The 21,036-nt window shown below is 40.8% G+C and overlaps 2 protein-coding genes and 1 pseudogene across 2 annotated transcripts; all 3 read right to left on the minus strand.

The window, feature by feature from the left end:
• Positions 1–2,651, minus strand: LOC140950572 (bis(5'-adenosyl)-triphosphatase enpp4-like). The gene has a single exon (XM_073399808.1). The coding sequence runs from the start codon at positions 2,405–2,407 to the stop codon at positions 896–898; it is 1,512 nt and encodes a 503-aa protein (XP_073255909.1). The 5' UTR covers positions 2,408–2,651; the 3' UTR covers positions 1–895.
• Positions 2,652–5,653: 3,002 nt separating this feature from the next.
• LOC140949734 (translationally-controlled tumor protein homolog) lies at positions 5,654–9,473 on the minus strand (annotated as a pseudogene).
• Positions 9,474–15,133: 5,660 nt separating this feature from the next.
• On the minus strand, positions 15,134–20,827 carry LOC140950431 (translationally-controlled tumor protein homolog). Its single transcript, XM_073399659.1, has 4 exons — positions 20,707–20,827; positions 17,975–18,045; positions 16,722–17,147; positions 15,134–15,873 (listed from the first exon to the last, which is right to left on the minus strand). Exons 1-4 carry the CDS (start codon positions 20,732–20,734, stop codon positions 15,871–15,873), a joined length of 528 nt encoding a protein of 175 aa, XP_073255760.1. The 5' UTR covers positions 20,735–20,827; the 3' UTR covers positions 15,134–15,870.
• Positions 20,828–21,036: the final 209 nt, after the last annotated feature.

The raw sequence follows: 21,036 nt of genomic DNA on the forward strand, positions 1-21,036 counted from the left end.
ACAAGCGACAGGAAATTTCGGCGGTTAGTAAGAAAGCCACATTTACAAAATATAGGTTTGGAATTCGTAAAATTTTTATTCGCCTGGCAAAGTGCTACGTGTGCTCCCAACAGCGTCATTTTTTTTAATCTCCAATGGTAACATGAGTTTAATTATCATCAATTTTGTAACATAATCTGCCTATACTTAGCTAAATATCTCAACCTTACGCTAGTTTCACTTTTTTTACGACGGGCATTCTTGACTTCCCAAAATTAAATCGAAATAATCGATAATTATTATGTTGCTTGAATGGGTCGAAAAAATGACCGAGTTGAGCTATTTTCCTGTTAACTCAAGGTATATTTTTAAAATAACGCATGAGTCAATGATGCACTATTTTGCGAGTTTTTGTTCGGCTAATGGATAAAGCTGTTAAAAACCGCACTTGCGAGGCAGTTTTGTTTTAATTTTCGTTAGTATGTACATAATATATTTCAAAAGTTTAAAAACAATTTCGTACATTTGTCAATCATTTCAGTTTAAATTTAAAGACATCATTGACAGATCTGATTGTTAACAAGAATGGTTGTCCACGATCGATCTTTTTTTTAACTCTTAGCAAAGACGAAAAATTGTTGTGACCCGGCTGTGCTTTATCGGGAACTGGTTTAAAAATATATTCCCTTTATAGTTGACAATTTATACCTACGTTCAACAATCCAACCCTTGGGGTGCTAGGAAACCTTCAAAGTTTGACAAGTTTTAGCAAAAATCCTAAATGATCTAGGTTGAATCAAATGTAAAAGCATTAAAATGAAAATTGCGTGATAATTCAATATCATCAAGGTCTTTCTTCAATTCTTTGAACTAAGACTGCAATAGTAAAAGCAGAAACGCCTCCTTAAAACAAAATTCACGCGGTCACGTCAGTTTGTAATTCTTGCGTATCTTCGTTTTCTAACACTTTTTTACTGGGGTGACGGTTCCGCTTGCACCAACGAATCGCCAATATAATTGCAGCAACAACGCTAACAGCCACCGCAAAGCCGAGAATTGAAAAGCCAACAATTTTGACGATCTTGTTTCCAGGTCCCGGTGCGGTAGTGGTGTCCTCGGGCGCGGGCTTCTTGGTCGATTGTGGCGGTTCTCTGAAAAGCTGTTTCACACGGTCAAGAGATCCGTTGTGTTCTGCTGGTTCGATTCCAAGGATGTGACAAATTAAAGGATAAATATCTGTAATCTCGAACGGTTCTGAGGTCATATTCTTTTTGAACGCGGGTCCACGCGCAATGAAAAAAGGATACATATCTTTGATTGAATTATTATATCCATGTTCTCCCCTGATAATTCCCGCTGTGAAATTATCTTCAGGTAATTTGGAGCTACGAATATACCACCCCTCTTTCATTAAAGCCACTATGGAGGCAATTCTTCGGTTGTTCTTAAAATGAAGACTTTCGGGTACATTTTCTCTTTTATAGACTTCAAATAGCTTTGTCCTTTGTTGCCCTGTTTTGAGGCTGTCAAAAACGTAGGTCTCGTTTCCTGGGTGTGGTTGGATAGTGAAGAAGGCCTTGTTTCCCGACCAACCGGCGTAAGTACTACTATTGACAATGTTATCAAAGTTGATAAAGTTGCTTGTGTTGTAGGCAATCATACCATGGTCAGAGGTTAGTATAATATTTACTTTGTCGATCAGGTTTACTTCGCTTAGCTTATCCACAAGGTACCCGACGACATTCTTATCATAGTATTTGATCTTCGCCTTAATCTGGGACGAATCGGGCCCGTATTGATGCCCAACTGTATCAGTATCCAAGAAATACATCGCTATAAAGTTCGGTGGGTCTTCCGCGCTTAGCCATTCTATTACCAAATCAACTCTTTCCTTCACTGGCATGCGATTTGCATACGGGAAAACGAAAGGCTTGGAGTACTTCGTACCATTAGTGCTGAAACTCGGAAAGACTCCGCGAATTTCTACATCATAACCCGGATAATAACACACTCCGCTTTTGAACCCCTGTTTTTGATTCGTGACCCAAATCGGCTCGCCACCATTCCACCATCTTGGCTCGTTATTAGCGCTGTCGAATATGGCTTGGAACGTTGGATCGTACATCTCGTTTGCAATGATACCATGACTCTCCGGATATAGTCCAGTGACTATCGTGTACATATTAGGCATAGTGACTGTTGGAAATGCGTTCTTTATGAAGGGCGCTTTGACGCCCTCGTTTACGATGGAATCCATGTTAGGCGTATCAGCTTTGGACATGTAGTCCCAGCGAAATCCGTCCAAGGCGATAAGAATAACGATAGGTTCTTTTGGCCGATTCCTTGATGTGGAACTGACTGAAACCATTGCACATATCACACAAATGTACAGGATTACCAGTTCAAATGTTAACTTTACAATTAACATCTTGGCGACAACACGTAAGCTCCTTCAGGTCTGAGGTAGAAAAAATCGACGCGTTATTTTTCTTACTTCATTGCAACGATGGAACTTAGCAAGGCAGAAAATGACCGTCAATTACATCCACAGCATGACAGATGTATAAAGGAACTATAAACAAAGCGCTATGTATGCAAATCAAAAGCAACTGAATAAAACCAGTTCTCCTTGGCTGAAGTCCCATGTGACTATTTAACCTCGGAACCGGTGAGGTTAGCTTAACGAAACTTGATCAATTGGATCAAATTTAAATGGCTTAATGGCAACCTACCAAAATCATACTGGAAATAAGATAGCATACATTTTTAATATTTGCGCGCAATGTTTGCGAATCCCTTTCTTAACGTTTTGTGGTCTTGCATTATTGTAAACATGGTTGACAAAGTTTTTTAAAAAACCAAGTAGAGAAAAGAATAATTTGTAAACTCTCGATACCGATTCACACCATCAAATTATAACCCGTCTGTTTCAAACTTTGTATAATTTGTTTTCTTTACGTCCTGTTTAATTTCTTTCACGGCAATTAATATAAACAAAGCATAATAATTTGCTTAACTTAAATTATGGTAATTCGATTTCGACTGATAAACGCTTGAGACTGGCAACATCCTGTTTCCCTGACACCAAGATAGGATATGACTAATACGAGGAAAGGGGAGCAGGGAGCAGTGGCGGAAACAGACCTTTAGATAAGGGGGAAGGGGGAGGGGGCGGTCATCCAGAGCCTGAAATAAGGAGGGGGGGGACAGTCTCTAAAAAAATATTTTTCGGCCCTTCGGGCCTCAGTTTGGTCTAAAACAGCTTTCAGTGTAGTACGTCTCCTCGCGCGGTCGCGCCTTCGGGACTTTTCACCGTTTCCTTCATTGGTAAAACAAAAAAAATTAAGAACTGAAATGTTACCCTGTTCAGCCGCAGGACAAATAAATGTTGCAAACACTAGAACGTGTCGTTGAATCAATTAGAAGGCACTATTGCCACTTGGATATGGATCCAACTGCGCCAGCAAAGTGAACGGCGTTTCCCAGGTCCCCACGGTCATTCTGTTTTAGTGGCACATTCCAGGCAAAAGGACTGCCGGTTGCCTTTTTTTCTCTTGTACAATGTATTGAATAAATGTTATTTCATTTCTACATTTTTCAAGGAAATTGCTCGTCTTAGAAATGAAATATGACTCTTCAAAGTCACTTTTAGCTTATAAAGAATACCGTTACCAGGTTACTGTTTAGCCGAATTTTTACTAAAGACCAGTTATCCGTCAGACGGTTAATTCGTCGAGGTATAAATCCGAAGAATTTTTGAATTTTGACCAATAGTTTGTCTAGATATTTTACGCGGGAAACAGGAAACACTGAGAAAATATAGAAACCAGTCGTCTCTCATATATTTGGAAACTTCGTCAAAAAACCGTCTACTTTCCGTCTAGATATAAATTTAGAGACGGATAATCCGTCTAAGACAAATTATCCGTCTGTTAGCACGTCTTCAAGACGTGCTAATAGACGAATCAGCATCAGACGAATTTTGCTAAATAATTCGTCTTAGCACCGAATTTATACTAGAGACGAATTATCCGTCTAGACGGATAATTCGTCTCTAGTATAAATTCGGCCTTTCTCTTGATCACGGAAGTAATTTGTCTGAGGGTCTCCAATAGAGTTCTGCAATAGGCTATTTGCACTAAGAGGTCATGTGACATGGTTTTTGTGAAAATGAAAGTTATATGATTTTGCCTTCGAAAAACGATTAGTGGGTCATATCTTAAATAAAATTATACTGATTTGGTTTTGCAAGCCTGCACCATTTTCTTAAAATGGGAAAGTTCGTAGCTGTTCACGTGACCAAAATTTGATTTTCAAAATCATGAATTACTTCTTTCTAAACACAAATTTTGCACTTAAACTTCAAGGAAAATGTTGAAAAGATGATGTGGTAACGTTTACAGCACATCTGAGCGTAACTTTCAAACGTTTAACAAGATATAAGCGAAAAGTAGTTTTGGCCGCCATGTTGGAGGGCAAGAGAATGCCCTCCAACATGGCGGCCAACACAAATTTTACTACTTTGTTGAAAAATCAAAGTGCCATAAAATAGCTCCCTTAAATGCGTTTCCTCTCAAATTACGGGTGTGAGATAATGTTTATGTGCTCTGTCAATTTTTGGCATCAGCAAGATTCCAACTCATTATTTAAAGGAAGCACTGGTTATGTGACCTCTTAGTGCAGGAGGCCTCTTAGTGGGTCGGCATGACTGTATAGTATACAGTCATGCCGACCCAAATTTTCACATACCGACCGACCAATCATCAGGGGCACCCAACGGGAAATTTTGAGAAAAAGACCTAAAAACAACAACAAAGCGTGAATAAAGTTTTCTGAGACTATTTTAAGCATTTTGGGGGATTGCTGGAAAAAAATTATCTGTTCCTCACTCCCAGCAAGACTAATGGAAGAGTTCCCAGCCAGCAACCTTACAACCTCCAACCTGACTTACTGGGAAGTTTCATAGGGCACAATTCAGATCTTGAGTGGTAAGTAACCCATACAAGTAACCCGTAGCAGCTATTCTAGACTTCAAGTCCCCTCTGACACCTTGAATTATCTTTTTCCCAGCAACACTTTCCTTTCAAGGACTATTATTTCTTCCACATCTCCCAGCCAGCAAAAATGTGCCTGAAGAACAGATATTTTGTGGAACAGATCCAGTGAGTGCCCCTGAATCATCGTACAAACCGACCTCTCACAAGGCTACAACCAGGGCCTAAGGAGCTAGGGTAGCTCCTCAGGCCCTGCTCCTTATTAATGTGACCGCAGGGGGAGAGCTGAACGTGGCCATGTACGAAATTATCTCGTTCAAAATGACGATAAAGATTGCGTTAAATGTATAGAATATGTGACTTTTAATTGTTGAATATTGACTCGCGCGATTCGTCTGGCTACTGGACAAGTCCGTCAGTGCGATGCCCAGCTCCATCAGTTACTGCAAAATAACATTGAGAAAACGAAATACAAAGGTATCAAAGTGTATATTTTTTGCAACCTACTGCAAAACGTTTTTTTATAAATTGCATATTTTTGGTGCACAGTCTCAGTTGTGCTTCCTTCGGAGTGCTTCATTTTCCTCGTTTATAAGCCGTTCATTTTGATTTAGGTATTTGAAAGGGACTTTAATAAGAATATTTCAAACAGACACACCTTATGGGTGTGTCATCTTAATTCATAAAAGTAACGCTACATGAAAATTAGGCTGTATTCCCGCGGCTCTCTCGGGTCCAGTTTTCCCGAACAGGGACGATTGGCTTCCATCTCGCTCCCAGGGTTCTCTCCTACTCGCTCTCCAGGCCTGCAAACAATCGGTAATACGCCTACGTTTTAGGGTTTGCAGGCTAGACGTACAGGGCCAGATTTGCTTCAAGCCAACCCCTTACAAGTTCTTAAGAGCAAATGAAGCGAGCTTCAATGAAGTTGAGCAATTGAATCGAGGTTGAATAAGTTCCGCAGCGACGGACTTTAAAACGGGCAACCTCAAAAGAATTGCCTGATCCCGTTGCAGAACGAAAAAATACGTTCTCTCCATTGACAGACGACTTTTTTTCTGACCCGGCTGTATCTTAATATCCGTAAACAAAAGTTGCAATAATCTTCAGCACTTCCCGTTGATTACAACAGTTACAAATATTGCGTCTTCCTATAGTCTGAAATGTCACCCCTCCCCTACGCCAACATTTTGCACCAAGTAAGAAGTAAGTATTAATGTTGGCTTTGGGGAGGGGTAGGTGGGCAGTTTCCCCAAAACGTATAATGATCCGAAATCAGCCATCTCTGGGGGGGGGGGGGGGGGGGGGGGGGCGAGGAGACGGCTGTCATTTCAGACTAGTCTCCTCATAAAACTTCTCTGGTTACTAAGAGTGTGAAGGTTTTAGCATGAGGTAGTCACATTTTCACGTTACCGACGTAACGTGACGTGACGTGACGTGACGTGACGTAACGTGGTTTTGACGTTACCGGTGGAATCGCGGGGTCCGAATTTCGCGCTAAACAGGTATGAAAAGTCCTTTAAAATGGCAACCAAACCAGAAAAAAATTTGAATAAAGGTCTTAATACAGGACGATAAACTTACCACTCTTTCTTCCTTGAGGCCGTGCTTGAAAAATAACATGAATGGTTTCTTGTCACGATACTCCGCTATGGCCAGCATACCTTCACCTTCAAACTCATCCCTTGCTCCGGTGAAGAACTGAAGATGCTCGTATTTTGCGAAGATTTTTTGCAAGGCAGCTTCTAGGTTCTTCTTGAAATTTTCGGCTTCAGCTGGGCTTTCTTCTTTGACTTTATTAGTTAGCTTTTTAGCATATTTCTTCATCTGTGTTTTTAAAACTTTAAGTGAAGAGGAGAATGTTTCATCTTTGATAAGTCTGTTACCAGAGACAATATTGATGCTAGTAGTGGCATTTGTTTCTTCGCTTCATCATCCATATCCTCTGCTGACTTATTACCACCAATAAGTTGGTCAGTGATGTCGCAATTTTCAACTGTGTCCTTGGTGAAAGTAAAGAAAAGGAACTTTACCGACTGACCTATTAACCTCGTACCTAGGCTTTTCTCCTACTTGTCCCTCGGAGCAGTGAGACGAGTATCCTGTACATAGAGGGCCTGTGAACAAGCTAGGGGACGAGTAGGGAAGTTAACTAGAAACCTGGTAACAAGGTTGACAGAACTACCCAGTGGCGGATCCAGGGGGAGGGTCAGGGGAGTTCGGACCCTCCCCTATCGGACCTGACGCTTGTTTGAGACTAGAATACTTACATTGACCGGATCGTATATCACTTTTTAACTGGCTGATTTTTTTTAATGAAACCCGCGTTGTATGCTGCCACTAAACTAAATTCCAGGGATATAAAAAAGTATGATTGTTTTTGAGTACCGTGTTGTGATCTGTTCACCTCTGCTCGCAAAGTAGTATTTCCCGCGCCAACGGCGACCGGCGTTCACAGATTGAGAAACACTTAATCGTCTGTGCCTTCTCAGCGATTGGTGGGAGGGGGTCTGGAGTGTGTGTGTGGGAGGGTGGGAGGGGGGGGGTGGGGAGAAGTAATTTGCCACGAAAAAGTTCAATATCTCCTTTCTGAACCAAAGTTTGGACCCCCCGCCCCAATCGAGAAATCCTGGATCCGCCCCTGCTACCGCATATCAGGTGGTCCAACATGGTCATAAGGAAATTTTGTTTCCTTTAGAGACACTGTTACTGAAACAAGTCTAAAATTGAGCATTTCTACTGTTGGGTGTGCTGTTGGGTGTGCTGACCCTCCGACATCTCATTTGAACTCGGTTAGTTCGAGCCTATCAGTTTTGGTTCGATTACTTTTGTGGTGGACAGCATGGTTTTGATCTATTTTGATGCGTAAACTGTAAAGCTATTATGTCAAGGAAAAGCTTCTCGATAAACTGAAGGTGGTAGAGACCAGTCCCCGAGAAGTCTCCGGGCGCTCTCAGCTCGGAAAGACCTGGACCCTACCAAGGGACGTGACATCACTGAGAGAATAAAAGGCGAATCAACACGGAGAATCTCGACTTCCTTAACTTAACGGAGTTCTCTCGCCTACCCCCTGGGACAGTAATCGACCTCGTCCCCAGGACAGTAATGCATTCATAATTTTTTCTGAGTTTCCTCAAAAAAGAGTGCATCCTCTCCCACCCTATAATTTGGAAACATTCTGGGATACACGCGTCCAACGTTGTTTGTGGGGTAAGGGGAGGAGTTGGTCATTTGAGAACTGGAAAACGCTCCCAAAGCGCAAAAATGTGTTCTTGATTGCACATTAACGACCCGAAATTCCAGTCTCTGGAAAGGAAACATATGAGACTTTTAGTGCCAAACAAGAGAGGATAAAGGGGAAAGAGAAGGCACCCCCCATATACACCCTATTCCATAGGTAATTCGTCTCGAGTTATTTTTAGAATTGGGATAGAGTTAACTCGCGCGTTGCGTGGATGTTTCGTGGAGGTTTCGCATGACTAAACGCCGTGCAAAAGATGTCTGGCGAAGGGCAATGAAAGCGTATAGAGATCGAGAGCATTTCTGAATATTGAAGCGAAATGAGTCCGCGCTCACCTGGGAAAAGGGAATCGCTCGACTCTTTGACAACCTGTGAAATCAGTTTAACTCGAAGTTATCGTAACCTCAGTGCTTTAACAAAATGAGAAATTTCGCCGGTCTATTGAAACCGGTCGTTTGTACAGTAAAGCAAGTAGCAAGTAATATTCATGTACATGTAATTAGTTTTACAAATTTGAATTTTATTGTAGTTTTTTAAGTTGTAAAGCGCTGTTGATCAGTGAATGTAAATAGCGCTCTAGAAGTTATTAAATTGTCATTATTATTATTATAGGACGCCAAGTGTTATTTTTGTTGAATAATAAAAGACTAATGAAAGAATAAATATCAAACCAGAAATTGCTCTCTTCAAACTGTAAATTATAAAAGATCCTGAGAGAATATTCAGTGTGTTAAAGATTTCCCTGCTGTACTGTTAGCTCTATGCAAGAGAGGAGGGGCGATTCTTTTTTAATTTTCGTTTCGCTGACACAGCTTTAGCAGAAATCTCTCGTTTTCGTCGACAAAACGAATAGCAATATCGCGCTCCGCGTCTTCCGTCATTTTTTTCTGCCTCAATTCGTGAAGGACGCGTGGCTCTGAGCGTGGGTCATCCACGCGGAACACATTCGCGCTATGTGATTGGCTGTTGTCCAATCTCCTTGGGAGTAGTGGTCTTAAAAATAACTCGAGACGAATTACCTATGGAATAGGGTGTATATGGGGGATGCCTTCTCTGTCCCCTTTATCCTGTCTTGTGCCAAATCAGTACAAAAGCCATGAAAAGTCATATGGGTGTGTAACATTTGAGCGTTCATCTTGAAAAGAAAACTAAGAAAAATTCGAACAATAACCCTGCCTTCCACTTCATAGAAAATGCCATTTTCGACCTCTCTGTACTTGTACGCGTCAGTAAACATGTCATCTCCTGAAAATTTGAACAGAAGTATATTATAAATATTAATAATTGGTATATAGCTAAGAAATGTTTTCTCAACAGCATGCGCTCTGATTGTTTTTTTCGAGGTCACATGACATCTAACAATGAAACTATTTCCCGCCAAATCTCTTAGCGGGGAATGACGTCAGAGAGTAACAGTCAAACAGTGCATTATTAGGGAGTTTAAGACACCACGACGGCGACGGCTGCAAAAAACGTCGCTTAAAAAGTGACTTCGCGATCTATGATACTTTAGCGAGATTATCAAAACTCCGTCACTATGTTTTATGTAGGCGAACTCTCCTGGAGTTGAATTCTTAAGAAAAATATTCAAGTTTAAAAAGAGTAAGAGAAATTCGGCGCCGTATGTTTACGTTTACGTTGTCGATAAAACGTCAATTTAGGCACTTCACGTCGTAGTCGTGCAGGAACGGCAAAGAAATGTACAAAAAAGTGTGATGCACGTGCAGAGTTGTTGTTTTGCTAATCTTAGGGTGTTTAAAACCTGGTTTCCATATGATCGCTACGATCGCCACGATCGCTGAATGAAGACCGAGGGGACCTGGGTCTAACAACATAGTTAGCGCCAAAGCGCCATTCCTCAAATTCAGCATGGCGGCTGTGAATCGTCGACAGAGAACTCATGTTCAGGACTTAAGTCGAATTTCTCTCCGATTGCTTTCCAGCAGTTGATTTTCTTGTTCTTGTCTCTATATTCCTTTGAAAATGTGTTGTAAAGACGGTCGTATTTTTGTACTTCCTCCATAAAAAGTGCCAAGTGGACTGCTTTCTCAATGTTTGTGTTGGCAGCTAGCCTGCGAAAACATCCGTTTCTCCTCGCTCTTCGCTGCCTGGGACGTTGCGAGCGGACTGGAAACGTCTGCAACTCAGCGACAGAAATTCCGTACTGATGACGTAAAATCTGTTTTAGCTATTGTTTACGAATGACAGACAAAAGACAAAAGGCCACAAACGTCAAATGGAAACGCGAAGAATCTCTAACAAAACAGTCAATATTTTGAGTTTCGCTGGAGCTCGTTGACAGATGAACACAATTTACCAAAACCGACCAGATGACACGTAAAATTGGACAAATTTATATTTGGAACCCCATGACTACCGGATTTGTTATGTAAACAATGATTTACGTCATCAGTATGGAATTTCTGCCGCAGATGTTTCTCGGCGCTAAACGTCCCCAGCGGCGAAGAGCGATGAGAAACGGATGCTTTCGCAGGCTAGTTAGCAGCCATCTTGAAAAACTTGAACGTACGCAATGCATGCTGGTACTTTTGCTGTCGCTGCGATAGCTGTGAAGAGTGGTTTCCATATGATCGCTGCGATCGCTGAACTTTTTTTTCAGCGTTCGCAACGATCGTGGCGATCACATGGAAATCAGGCTTAAAACATTATGACCGAGTTGGGATAATCGCACTAAATTTTCATAGTTCGCGAAGTCACTTTTTAAGCGACGTTTTTGCAGCCGTCGCCATCGTGGTATCTTAAACTCCCTCTTAACTAATTGGTTTTTGACGTTCTCGTTGCCGTCGCCGTAGCCGTAGTGGCATACCCGCGAATTTTAACCGACGACCGCCATTACAGCGAGGTTTAATGAGTTTCCAGCTTCAAAATTTTTAGCTATATTAACAGTCGAATCTCAACGTTCCCTTCGGCTGTGCCTCGGGAAACAATGAGATTCTCGGGAAACAAAATTAACTGTTTCCCTCAGTGGGTTCTTCAACGTTCCACAAAGTTTATTATATGTTTTATCGTCCTTTCCCGAGGAGACTATTAAGTCTGACTGTTTTTAGATGTCATTACCGGGCAGCACTTTCTCCTCAGTTATTCAAAACGTAAGACATTTTAGGTATATTGAGAACGCACCTATGGGGCCAGGGTATCCTGAGTTAAAATCTGTAAAGTAAATAAGGGTCATTAAGCTTACCAGTAAATATGTCCAGAAAAATAATCATGATTTGTGGCGACAAATCGAGATTGCGAATCTTCAGAAGTACGTCGGAAGAAACCAGTCACCTCGAGTTGCTTTCTTGTAGTCGTGTAAATTTCACAAAAGAAGGTTGTTGCGTCTCTCTGTCGGTACCGTCATTACAAAAGAAATAAAGGAACCAGAGAATAGAGTTCTCCCTGGGGCTTTATTGATTTGTTGTGTTGTTTCTTTTGTTGTACGTAGTCTGTGCCTCGTTAGCTTGCGAAGCAAGCGTTTTTGTGTGATTTCGGAGCAAAGAAAGACCGAGGAACGACAAGGAACGGAACGTGACACCCTTCACTCCCTCCCAAACTGCATGGTTATAAATAGAAAGCTTTTTTAAAATCTTCAGAAAGTATGTTTTGTTTTTCTGATGCAATGTAGGTCATGTCATGTGTTAATACTCCAGAGAACTTTTCCTTTCAAATTTCGTCTTATTCCGAGCATGAAAATACGCCTAATTTATAAAAAGACAAAGGGCCGCATGTCCCTTGACCTACAACTTGACCTACATCACGTGACCTATATTGTAGACATTGTGGTCCCGCAGGCCCGAGGAGGCAATCAGTAGTAGCTCGCGCGTATACATGTATATAGAAAAGTACTTACAGTTGAAATATACAGTCAGCATACCACAAAAAATCTCGATTTGCTAGATCAGGAGCCGCATGGAATCGTAGGGTAATGATGACGTTTCTATCGTTCTCTCCCGCAAGTAAGAGATGGTTAGGATGACGTAAACAAGAAAATCCCTGAAACCCGCCTAGGTTGATTTGGAACACTTCTCAGTGCCGGATCCAGACCTTGAGATAAAGGGGGGAGGGGGGGGGAGGGCGGTCATCTAGACCCTGAGAATAGGGGGGCCCGGACTCCAAATTTTTATCTCGTCCATTCGGACCTCAGTTTGGTCTAAAAATAAGGGGGGAGGGGAGGAGACCGGTGTGGCTTGGCCCTTCCCTCCCCTGGATCCGCCACCGCTTATTGCACAGTCATACCTTGATACTCTTTTGCATTACATGCTATCAGTGACATTCTGTGGGACCCGAGTAGTGTAGGTGCTGTTCGTAAGGTCTCTCCTAATTGGTCGCAGGAAACAGTATTGTTTCAGTATTGTCTGGGGTCATGGAAACGCACCACAGCTATTCGGAGCAGCTGTTACATGAGCAGCTCTCTTGAAAGTCGTGCACCAAAAGACACTCGTTAAGCGCTTATGAAGTTATAAGTTGTGTATAACTGTGTACTGATATAAACACTTTGAGAGAGTTTCCAGACTCGAGTTTATCATTCACAAATCTTTGATTGGAAACAATTTGCCAGACACTCTCTCTCTCTTTGGAGGAATGAGAAATTTTAAGCGAAATACTCTTTAACTGAAAAAACTATATTTCTTGTTTGTTGTCTTATTTGTTGTAGTGATGTCATCCACAGCTCTGCTTGATTGTTGAACGAGGTATCATCTCGAATGATTTAAGTTGCATAACTTCAATAGCCTGTGTTGCAGCCGGCCTAAGCACAGCTGTACACATCGTCTAAGCCATTAGTAAGAGTGTCTGCGGCACGAGCTAAACTTCGGGGACAATCTAAAATTATGTTGGTTTTGAAGAAAGCCGAAAATTCACAAATGCCCCAGTCTCGCACACACCTTGGGTGACAAATGCTTTACTGTGCGAACTCGCAACTTCACAAACGCTTGGACGTGTGGAGTTATAAACATAACGCTAATTGTATAATTAATATTATATATGATAATTGAGTTATAATAGTTTTAATGCACTCTTGAATCGTTTCACTGCTGTACTGAGAAAAGACAAAATTGAAGATAATATGCCCTGAAATTCTGAAGAAAAACATCAACAACAAAAAAGGCGACAAAAACAACAAATAAACAAACAAACAAACCAACAAACAAACAAAAAGAAACCAAAAAAAGAAACAGAACAAATACAGTGGAACCTCAACGCAAGGAAGAGCCACAGAACTGGGAAACAAGGTCGTTCGTCGTCGGCAAACAAGGACCTTAAGATCGACGAAGGTGACAGCAACGAGAACGTCAACAAAGCAATAGGTTTAATGAACAAAAGAACACCTTTGCACGTGCAGCACACTTTTTTTCGTAGATTTCTTTGTCGTCACTGCACGAATAAAGAGTGAAAATGCCTAATTTCACGTTTTTATCGGGGACGTAAACAAGCAACGACGAAGTTTTCTTTCTCTTTCAGAGCTTGGATGTGGTTCTTAGGAATTCAGCTTTAGGGGAGTTCGCCTACTTTTGACAAAGACCCGACAAACTGTGAGTGGAACGAGTATTCAGTTTTCAGTGATGTTTCGTCACGTATGTAGCCGTGCTCGGATCTTAAAGCCACGTGAATACGGACGCAACATTGTTTGCCAACATCTCTCAGCATTGTTGAATGTTACGTGTTGCGCCCGTTTGCACATCCTGTTAAATGTTGTGTGTTTTTGGGAGCGGTTGTTTTAAGTTTAAAACCGGTCAAACTTTAGAGCCAACAACTCCCCACTATTTTTTGTTCCGTGATCGCTGAAGAGTAGCGCAACAATGTTGGATCCGTTTGCACACCACAAACAACATGGACACATTTTCCGGAATACGAAAAATTGTACTGCCCGGCGTCTTTGCATATTTACCTCCTTTCACTTTAGAAATGGTGGACTTTACCTATTGAACAGTCTTGATTTTAATTTTTGATTGTGTGGGGTGGGGTGGGGAGGAGGTTTCATCACATACTCTATCTATTACTGTGGTCGCAGAGGCTTTCCGAAAACGTTACTGAATATGCCATTTCCTAACTCCAATAACTCCCACTTTCAAAGCGAGGCTAAGTGAAAAAACGAGATTCATTTAAACTAAAATGTTATCTATACATTGAGACAACCATAGACAGGCCCGTATGAAAGAATTTGAAATTGCGAGCGCACGAAAGTTAGCAGTGCTAGCGGCGTACTCGACTGTTGTGGGCCGAGACCCCCCCCCCCCCCCCCCCCCTCCCCGGCCAAAACTTGAAAGTCTGAAATACCCTCTATTGCAGACTGGGAAATTTACTAAGCACTTTTAGATACAGTTTATTGCTCTTTTTAGGCTAACTTCAAGCAATTTTTAACTTGTATTATAGTAAAAAATATATATGTGAACTGCTACCTAACATTTGAACAACATACCGTAAAATTCCGAAAATAAGCCCAGGGACTTATATTTTTCAAAGGCCCTTTTTAAGGGGCTTATTTTTGGAGCGGCTTATATTCGGAGGGGCTTATCTATGGAGGGAGTTTTGCGTCTCAAAATCGATTGGGCTAGCCTTACAGTTGAAGGTAAATTTACCGTTTTTGCTTCGTTTTACTTTGTATTTGAGGGAAATATTCCAAGGACAAGCCCTCGGGGGGCTTAAATTTGGAGGGGTGATTTAACGGAGGGTTTTTTGCGTTACCGGTTTGGGGGGCTTATATTTGGAGGGGCTTATTTTGTATGTTGTAAAATCGAAGGGGGAATTGCGTTGTGATATCAACTCGGTATTTTTGACGGAAAAGTGGTAGTCGTCGTCTTTTTTTGTAATTTTCGCCCAAAAAGTGGGGGATGTAGGGAGGGGGGGGGGGGGGAAGTAGAGACAAGGTGTCGGTCCCCTTCTACTACGGCCCTGAGAGAAATCAAACTCAAACAACTACGACATTCCACGTTTAATAAATCGTCAGAAGCAAGATTACATAACTTTTCCAACATAGATAAGTTTCTATAGAATTTTAGTGAGGAATTCTGCAATTTGGGTAAATGAAGGCCATTACTCTAACGAGAGTAATGGAACTGTACTCAGCCCACTATGATATGGGTCAACCATTCATGGATGAGCCATTTACGACACACCGTGCGACTTCAGCACTGGAAAAATTAAGTTTACTTCTGGAAAATCAAAGGAAACATCTGACTGATAGTATTGGAAAAAAAAAGCTGCTCAGAATGATTGAAGCAAACAAGCCGTCTATGGCGACATAAAACTGAGTCACTGCAGTGATAGGTAAACTTGAATGTTCTAAGAAGTGCCTGCACAATATTGTTTCTAGCGGTAAATTCCGCTTTTACTTCGTGTACTTGGCAGAGATGAAGTAAAACAAAAGACCCCTTTGTTTTCTGTTGAGGGTAAAATCTGTTTGGTATTGTTTCTTGGTTTTTGCTCTTTTGTTTTACATCATCTGCGTCTGGTACACAAAGTAAATGCCGTAAATTCTGTTCACTTTTTACATGGATATGTAATGCAGTCAGTTGAGTGCCTCCTAAACTACTTCAAAGCCTGTCAGTTTTAATGCACAACTTTATGATAACTTGATTGCAAAATATACCATTCGTCATATAAAGTTCAATTTCAGCTTAGCCTGTATAATTTTTTCCTGCCTTGCTCTGCTCATTACTGCAAAATAACAGAGAAAAGGAAAGGATTTAAAATTATTCTGATACAAGGTTTTTGTCCACTGAAAATTAAAATTACTTAATTTCCTGGTGGATTCTGTCTTAATCATATTTCAAAGATAGTGCGTTTACTTATTTATTTACCAGCTTTTCTGGACACAGCCCTGCCCAGAGGGAATGTGCATGAAAGGGACTCATGGGTCCCTTGCAAGGTGCCATCCCTGCCCAATCCCACAACCTGTAAAGGTTGGCCACACCACCAGGGTCTACGACCCCTTCTCTTTTCGCATAGTGATGTAGGTTCTTTTACGTCCCACAAGAACAAATCAGTGAAAGTGCTGCGAGACAGGACCTACAGTTTTTCGTCCTTATCTGAGAAGACTAGAAAGTCTAACCATTTGCAGATGTCATTACAAAGGCAGCACTTTCTTCGTATTTATTTTAAAGATCCTGGGTGTTGGTCCGGCCGGGGTTTGAACCCGCGACCTCCCGCTCGGCAGACCGGCGCTCTCCCAACTGAGCTAACCAGGTGGCAGTCAAACAGCAGTTTAAGAGATGCAAAGTTCTAAACTGGGTGTGTGAAAGGGGTAAAATTTGTCAATAGAAGGTATACGAAAGGGGTGCCTTTTCTGTCAAAACTGGTATGTAAAAGGGTAAGGGGTTGGACCTCCGGGTGTAGCCTCTCTGTTGAGCCCTGTTGAGCACTGTTGCAATTTGGCGGAGGGAGGTTGTCTCTTGTCGCGATTTCATTTGATGCGCTGTCGCTACTTTTTGGGCCATGTCACTAATCGAAATTTACCCTGGCAGGGCCTTTGCAAATGTCCCTGAAAAAACCTCAACGGTACTCACCATTTTTTCCTCGACAAGACCATGTTTGAAGAACAACATGTATGGTGTGTTGTCACGATACTCAAGTATAGCCAGCATACATTCAGCGTCATCAAAATCAGCTTCACTCTCTCCCCGAAAAAATTGGAGATCCTTAAATTTTCCCCAAATTTTCTGCATTGCAACTTTGGCATCTGCCTGGAATTTGTCCTTTTCTTCTGGATTTAGATGTTCAAGGAGCTTTTTCATATACGCCTTACAATGCTTTTGGTAATCTTTCTTTGAGAAAGGAAAAGCCTGTCCTCCCACTTCTTTAAGTTTGTTGGCTAAAACAATATCAACGCCAGTTACTGCATTTTCCTCCACGTCATCACCTCCCGTGTCCTCAGCTGATTTATTCCCACCAATCAAACTTTCATCTATATCACCACTTTTTTCAGTAGTCACCTGGGAAAAATTAAGTATGATTCTGGTAAATCCATCACAAAATTGAGAAACTTGACAAAGACCTTATACCAAAATAATAATGTAAAGCATATTGCATTCTTTTTTAAACAGTCAGGGAAGCTTAAGCTTAAATGAAAGACAAAGTAGCTCCGACAAAAAGCACAACAAAAGCTGACGTCTCATTCTGTTTTTCCCTTTCTGCTGTTGTTTCGCCGGCTCTCTACCGTTTTCTTTATCGACAGTGAAACAAACGAAACTATTCCACTCCATTTCCAAAATGTTTTTCACTTTTTTAGCAAGAAAAGCTCTTTTAGTAAAACTTTCCTCGTTGAATGTGTGCGAAGCAGGGCTGCAAGCTGCAATAAAAGGTGGGAATTTTGGCGCGAAACTCACACACCTCTGTGGCTTCTGATTGGACGTATCATTTTTCTCACACATGAAAAAACATTGTTCGCGATTCTGATTGGACGTATCATTTTTTCACGTGTGAAAACCATCGTTCGCTCCCTTTGATTGGCTAGAACTAATTTGCGTACGAAAATTTACGGCATAGCTTTTTGGTGAGTATTTCTCAGTATGTATATAATAAAACAAAACACTTAATGTCCAGTCCCTCGGGAAACCAGTTAGTTTTGATTTCCCTGGAGTCCTGATGTTTCCCTTGACTTCATCTTGGGAAACATCAGGACTCTCCGGAAAACAAAACTAACTGTTTCCCTCGGGATCTGACATTAAGTGTATAATATTACAGGGAGAAATTTGATGTTCTTCACTCTAGACTTAGAGAATAGAGAGTTCACATAGTAAGTTCTTTATTGCCTACTTACCTTTCCTTCCACTTCATAAAAAATTCCATCAACTTCCGTCATCTTGTATACATCAGTGAACAATTCATCTCCTGAAAATTAAAGAGGCTAACTAGTTTAACAACTGAAATTTTTAGTCCTTAGGTTTTAATACCCTGTATATTACTATTACTGCTAACACTTCAGCGCAGTGGACAATGCAATGTCATTTACAGTGGATTAAAACAGAAAAGAATTAAAAAGAAGAATAACAACATGATTCAACATGAATTGCCCTGGAGATTTCCTTGAAACATATCTGTTTGAAGCTAGTCGAATCATTTTTTTTTCACTATTGAGCAGAAACAAAACCAAACTACCTAAAACGTTGTTTGCAAGTCAAGATCCATGCTAGCTTAACCTTTTGTTCCAGATGCCAAATTATAGCTTTCTAAGTTTGGGCATACACAGGAGGCAAAATTTTGTGTTTGATTTCAGATAACTCTACTAGATTAGATCAAAAACAAAGGAGACATTTTTTTGTTGGAAGAACAACATAAAAATTTTGTAACGGTAGCAGCGTGCAAAGAAAGTAGTGTCCGATAGCCCAGGGCTAGTGGATTTTGTTATCGGGCTAGTGAATTCTGTTATTAACTTGGCCGACGGGCAAGTGACGTTTTTTTGAGAAATTCAAATTACAGAAGAACTGTGAAATCAATCTACTCATCAAAACGTTTTTGGGGCTAGTTGAAATGATGTTTGGGCTAGTAAATGTTAGATTCAACTAGCCCGAATGTTAAGCTGTAAAAATGACTTTCTTTGCACTCTGGGTAGTGACAAAATGAGAAATGCTAGTGGCCACCAATGCAAGGTGAAAATGAGCAGCAATGAAAAAAAAAAGTGAACAAGAAAACATACGACATTTCCTCCATAAAACGTGTAACTAAGAAGTTTCTCGAAGTTTCACGTTGTAGTCATGCAAAGCAACGGCAAAGAAATGTACAAAAAAAGTGTGCTGCAAGTGCAAAGTTGTTTTTTTGCTGATTGGACCTATTGTTGTTTTTCACCATTCTCTGGCATTGCCTTAGCCTCCCACGCAGGCGTTTTTAGGGAAGCTCGTTTTTCATCCCTCCCCACAAACGCCTGCTCAGCCGGAAACAACATTCCTTTCCCATTATTTTATTTGCGTGGTGAGTGACCAATAAACAGTTGTGCAATAAAGTGTTGACAGGCTAAACACGACTGAACGTGACCCTAGAGTTACCGTTTTCCTTATTTTCTTTCCTTCCCTAAGGTTATGCAGTGCATGGAGTATTCTAAATTTTGACTAAATCTTATTTTTGCCGCTCTGAATCTAACATTAATTTTATTAGAGGTCAGAAAGCTTTCCCAGTGTTTAATGCAGATCGAGTAATTATCAGATTACCTTGCGGTCAAGGTTAACTTTCCAGAATTTGGAAAGTACAATGTGATTGGTTAAGCTTGGGAAAGGAATGTTGTCTTTGGTTGAGCAGGCATTTGTGGGGAGGGATGAAAAACGAGCTCCCCTAAAAACGCCTGCGTGGGAGGCTAGCGTTGCCTTCGCCGCTTAGCATTACACAATTTTATATTTTGTTGAACAAACCATAAATTTTATCGAGAGCTTCGCTTTTAGCCCTGGCTAAATCTGTATATCAGCCTACAATCAAGATGCATTTAGCAGCTCAATGTTATACATGGTCATGCTAAAGTATTGGTAATTGAACTTAATCAGACTTCAAACATTGATTGGCTTTGTACTTTAGTCACTTGAGTACCAAACATTTGGTTAATTAGCTGCAAGCAAGCTCTTTTCCCGGGGGGTGGGTTACTTGGTTTAATTTTTGCTGGGTACGTACTACTGGTCTCTCACAACCCCTACCCCATTATAGTCTTTTCTGTGGCCAAATATAGATCCCATCTTTTTTCATCTTTTTTTGGGAAAATGTAATTTTTGCAATCTCAGCGTAGTAACTTTCTGTTCATGCATCTACGTTGTAGAGCCTTCTAATTATAACTAGGTCATCCTAAAATGAACTGACACATTGGTTAAACTTAATGAAGTAAAAATCTTCCCATTTTAAAATCCCTACCTACCGGAATTTTCTGATCCCCCAAATTCCAAAAATGTGTGATCCCTTTCTAGTAACTCTAATGAAAATGCAACCCCATTATAGTTAATCTAGCTGTGAAAATGCGATCCCATCCAGCAGCACATCCCCATTAGCCTATTACTAGGAACTTTAATAGTGAATCACAAAAGTCCTCGGTCATGTGCGTGACTCTGCCTTTGAGAATAACAGCAGTTGCTGCCTATTTTTTTTTCACACATACTGTACACAGAGTATCCTGTTACCCATGCAAAAGTGGCTGCATTCAATCAGAATTTACTTCACTGAAATGTACAAGATACGCACTTATTGAATCTATATATTTTGCATTTTTTCCCACATGAATCGAACTGATCGAACTCACTGCACCGAAAGTTAAAGTTTGATTGGTAAATACAAGATTGAAGTGCGACTAATTTCTCGTACGTTTGGTTCGATTAGTGGTCGCTTTTTCTCGTAGATAATTTTTTGACATTGATCGGCATCCACAAAGGATAAAATATGTTGAGATTCTAAAAGATATCTTGATTTCTTAGCAAAGGATCTTCGCATATGTCTTCCCATGATATTGTTTTGTTGTTGTTAATCCAGATTTAAGAAATAACGCTTTTAAAACGACAAAAAGGGTTTAGAAAACCATCTTACCACTAAACAAGTCCTTGAAGATTTTCATGATGCCGATGGAAAAAGATTCGCTTAGAAAACTCTTGGTTCTCTCAACACTTTACTCATAGAAAAGGACGGAACCGGAAGTCTTGAGCAATATATGACGTCGAAGAAATTAGTCCCAGTAATCACGCGTCCAATAAAAGTGGCAAAAGCCTGTTGTCTAGCTGTAAATCAAAATGGCGCGGGAAGGCAACAAAACGCGCTAACGAGATGGCAAGGAAATCTTTAACCTGGAGGCTTGGAAGGGCGATAAATTTATTGAACTCCAGGGAGGAAAATCTTAAAATATTTTACATGCGTTACGTC

Source organism: Porites lutea, chromosome 10, assembly GCF_958299795.1.
Source record: "Porites lutea chromosome 10, jaPorLute2.1, whole genome shotgun sequence".
Lineage (NCBI taxonomy): Eukaryota > Metazoa > Cnidaria > Anthozoa > Scleractinia > Poritidae > Porites > Porites lutea.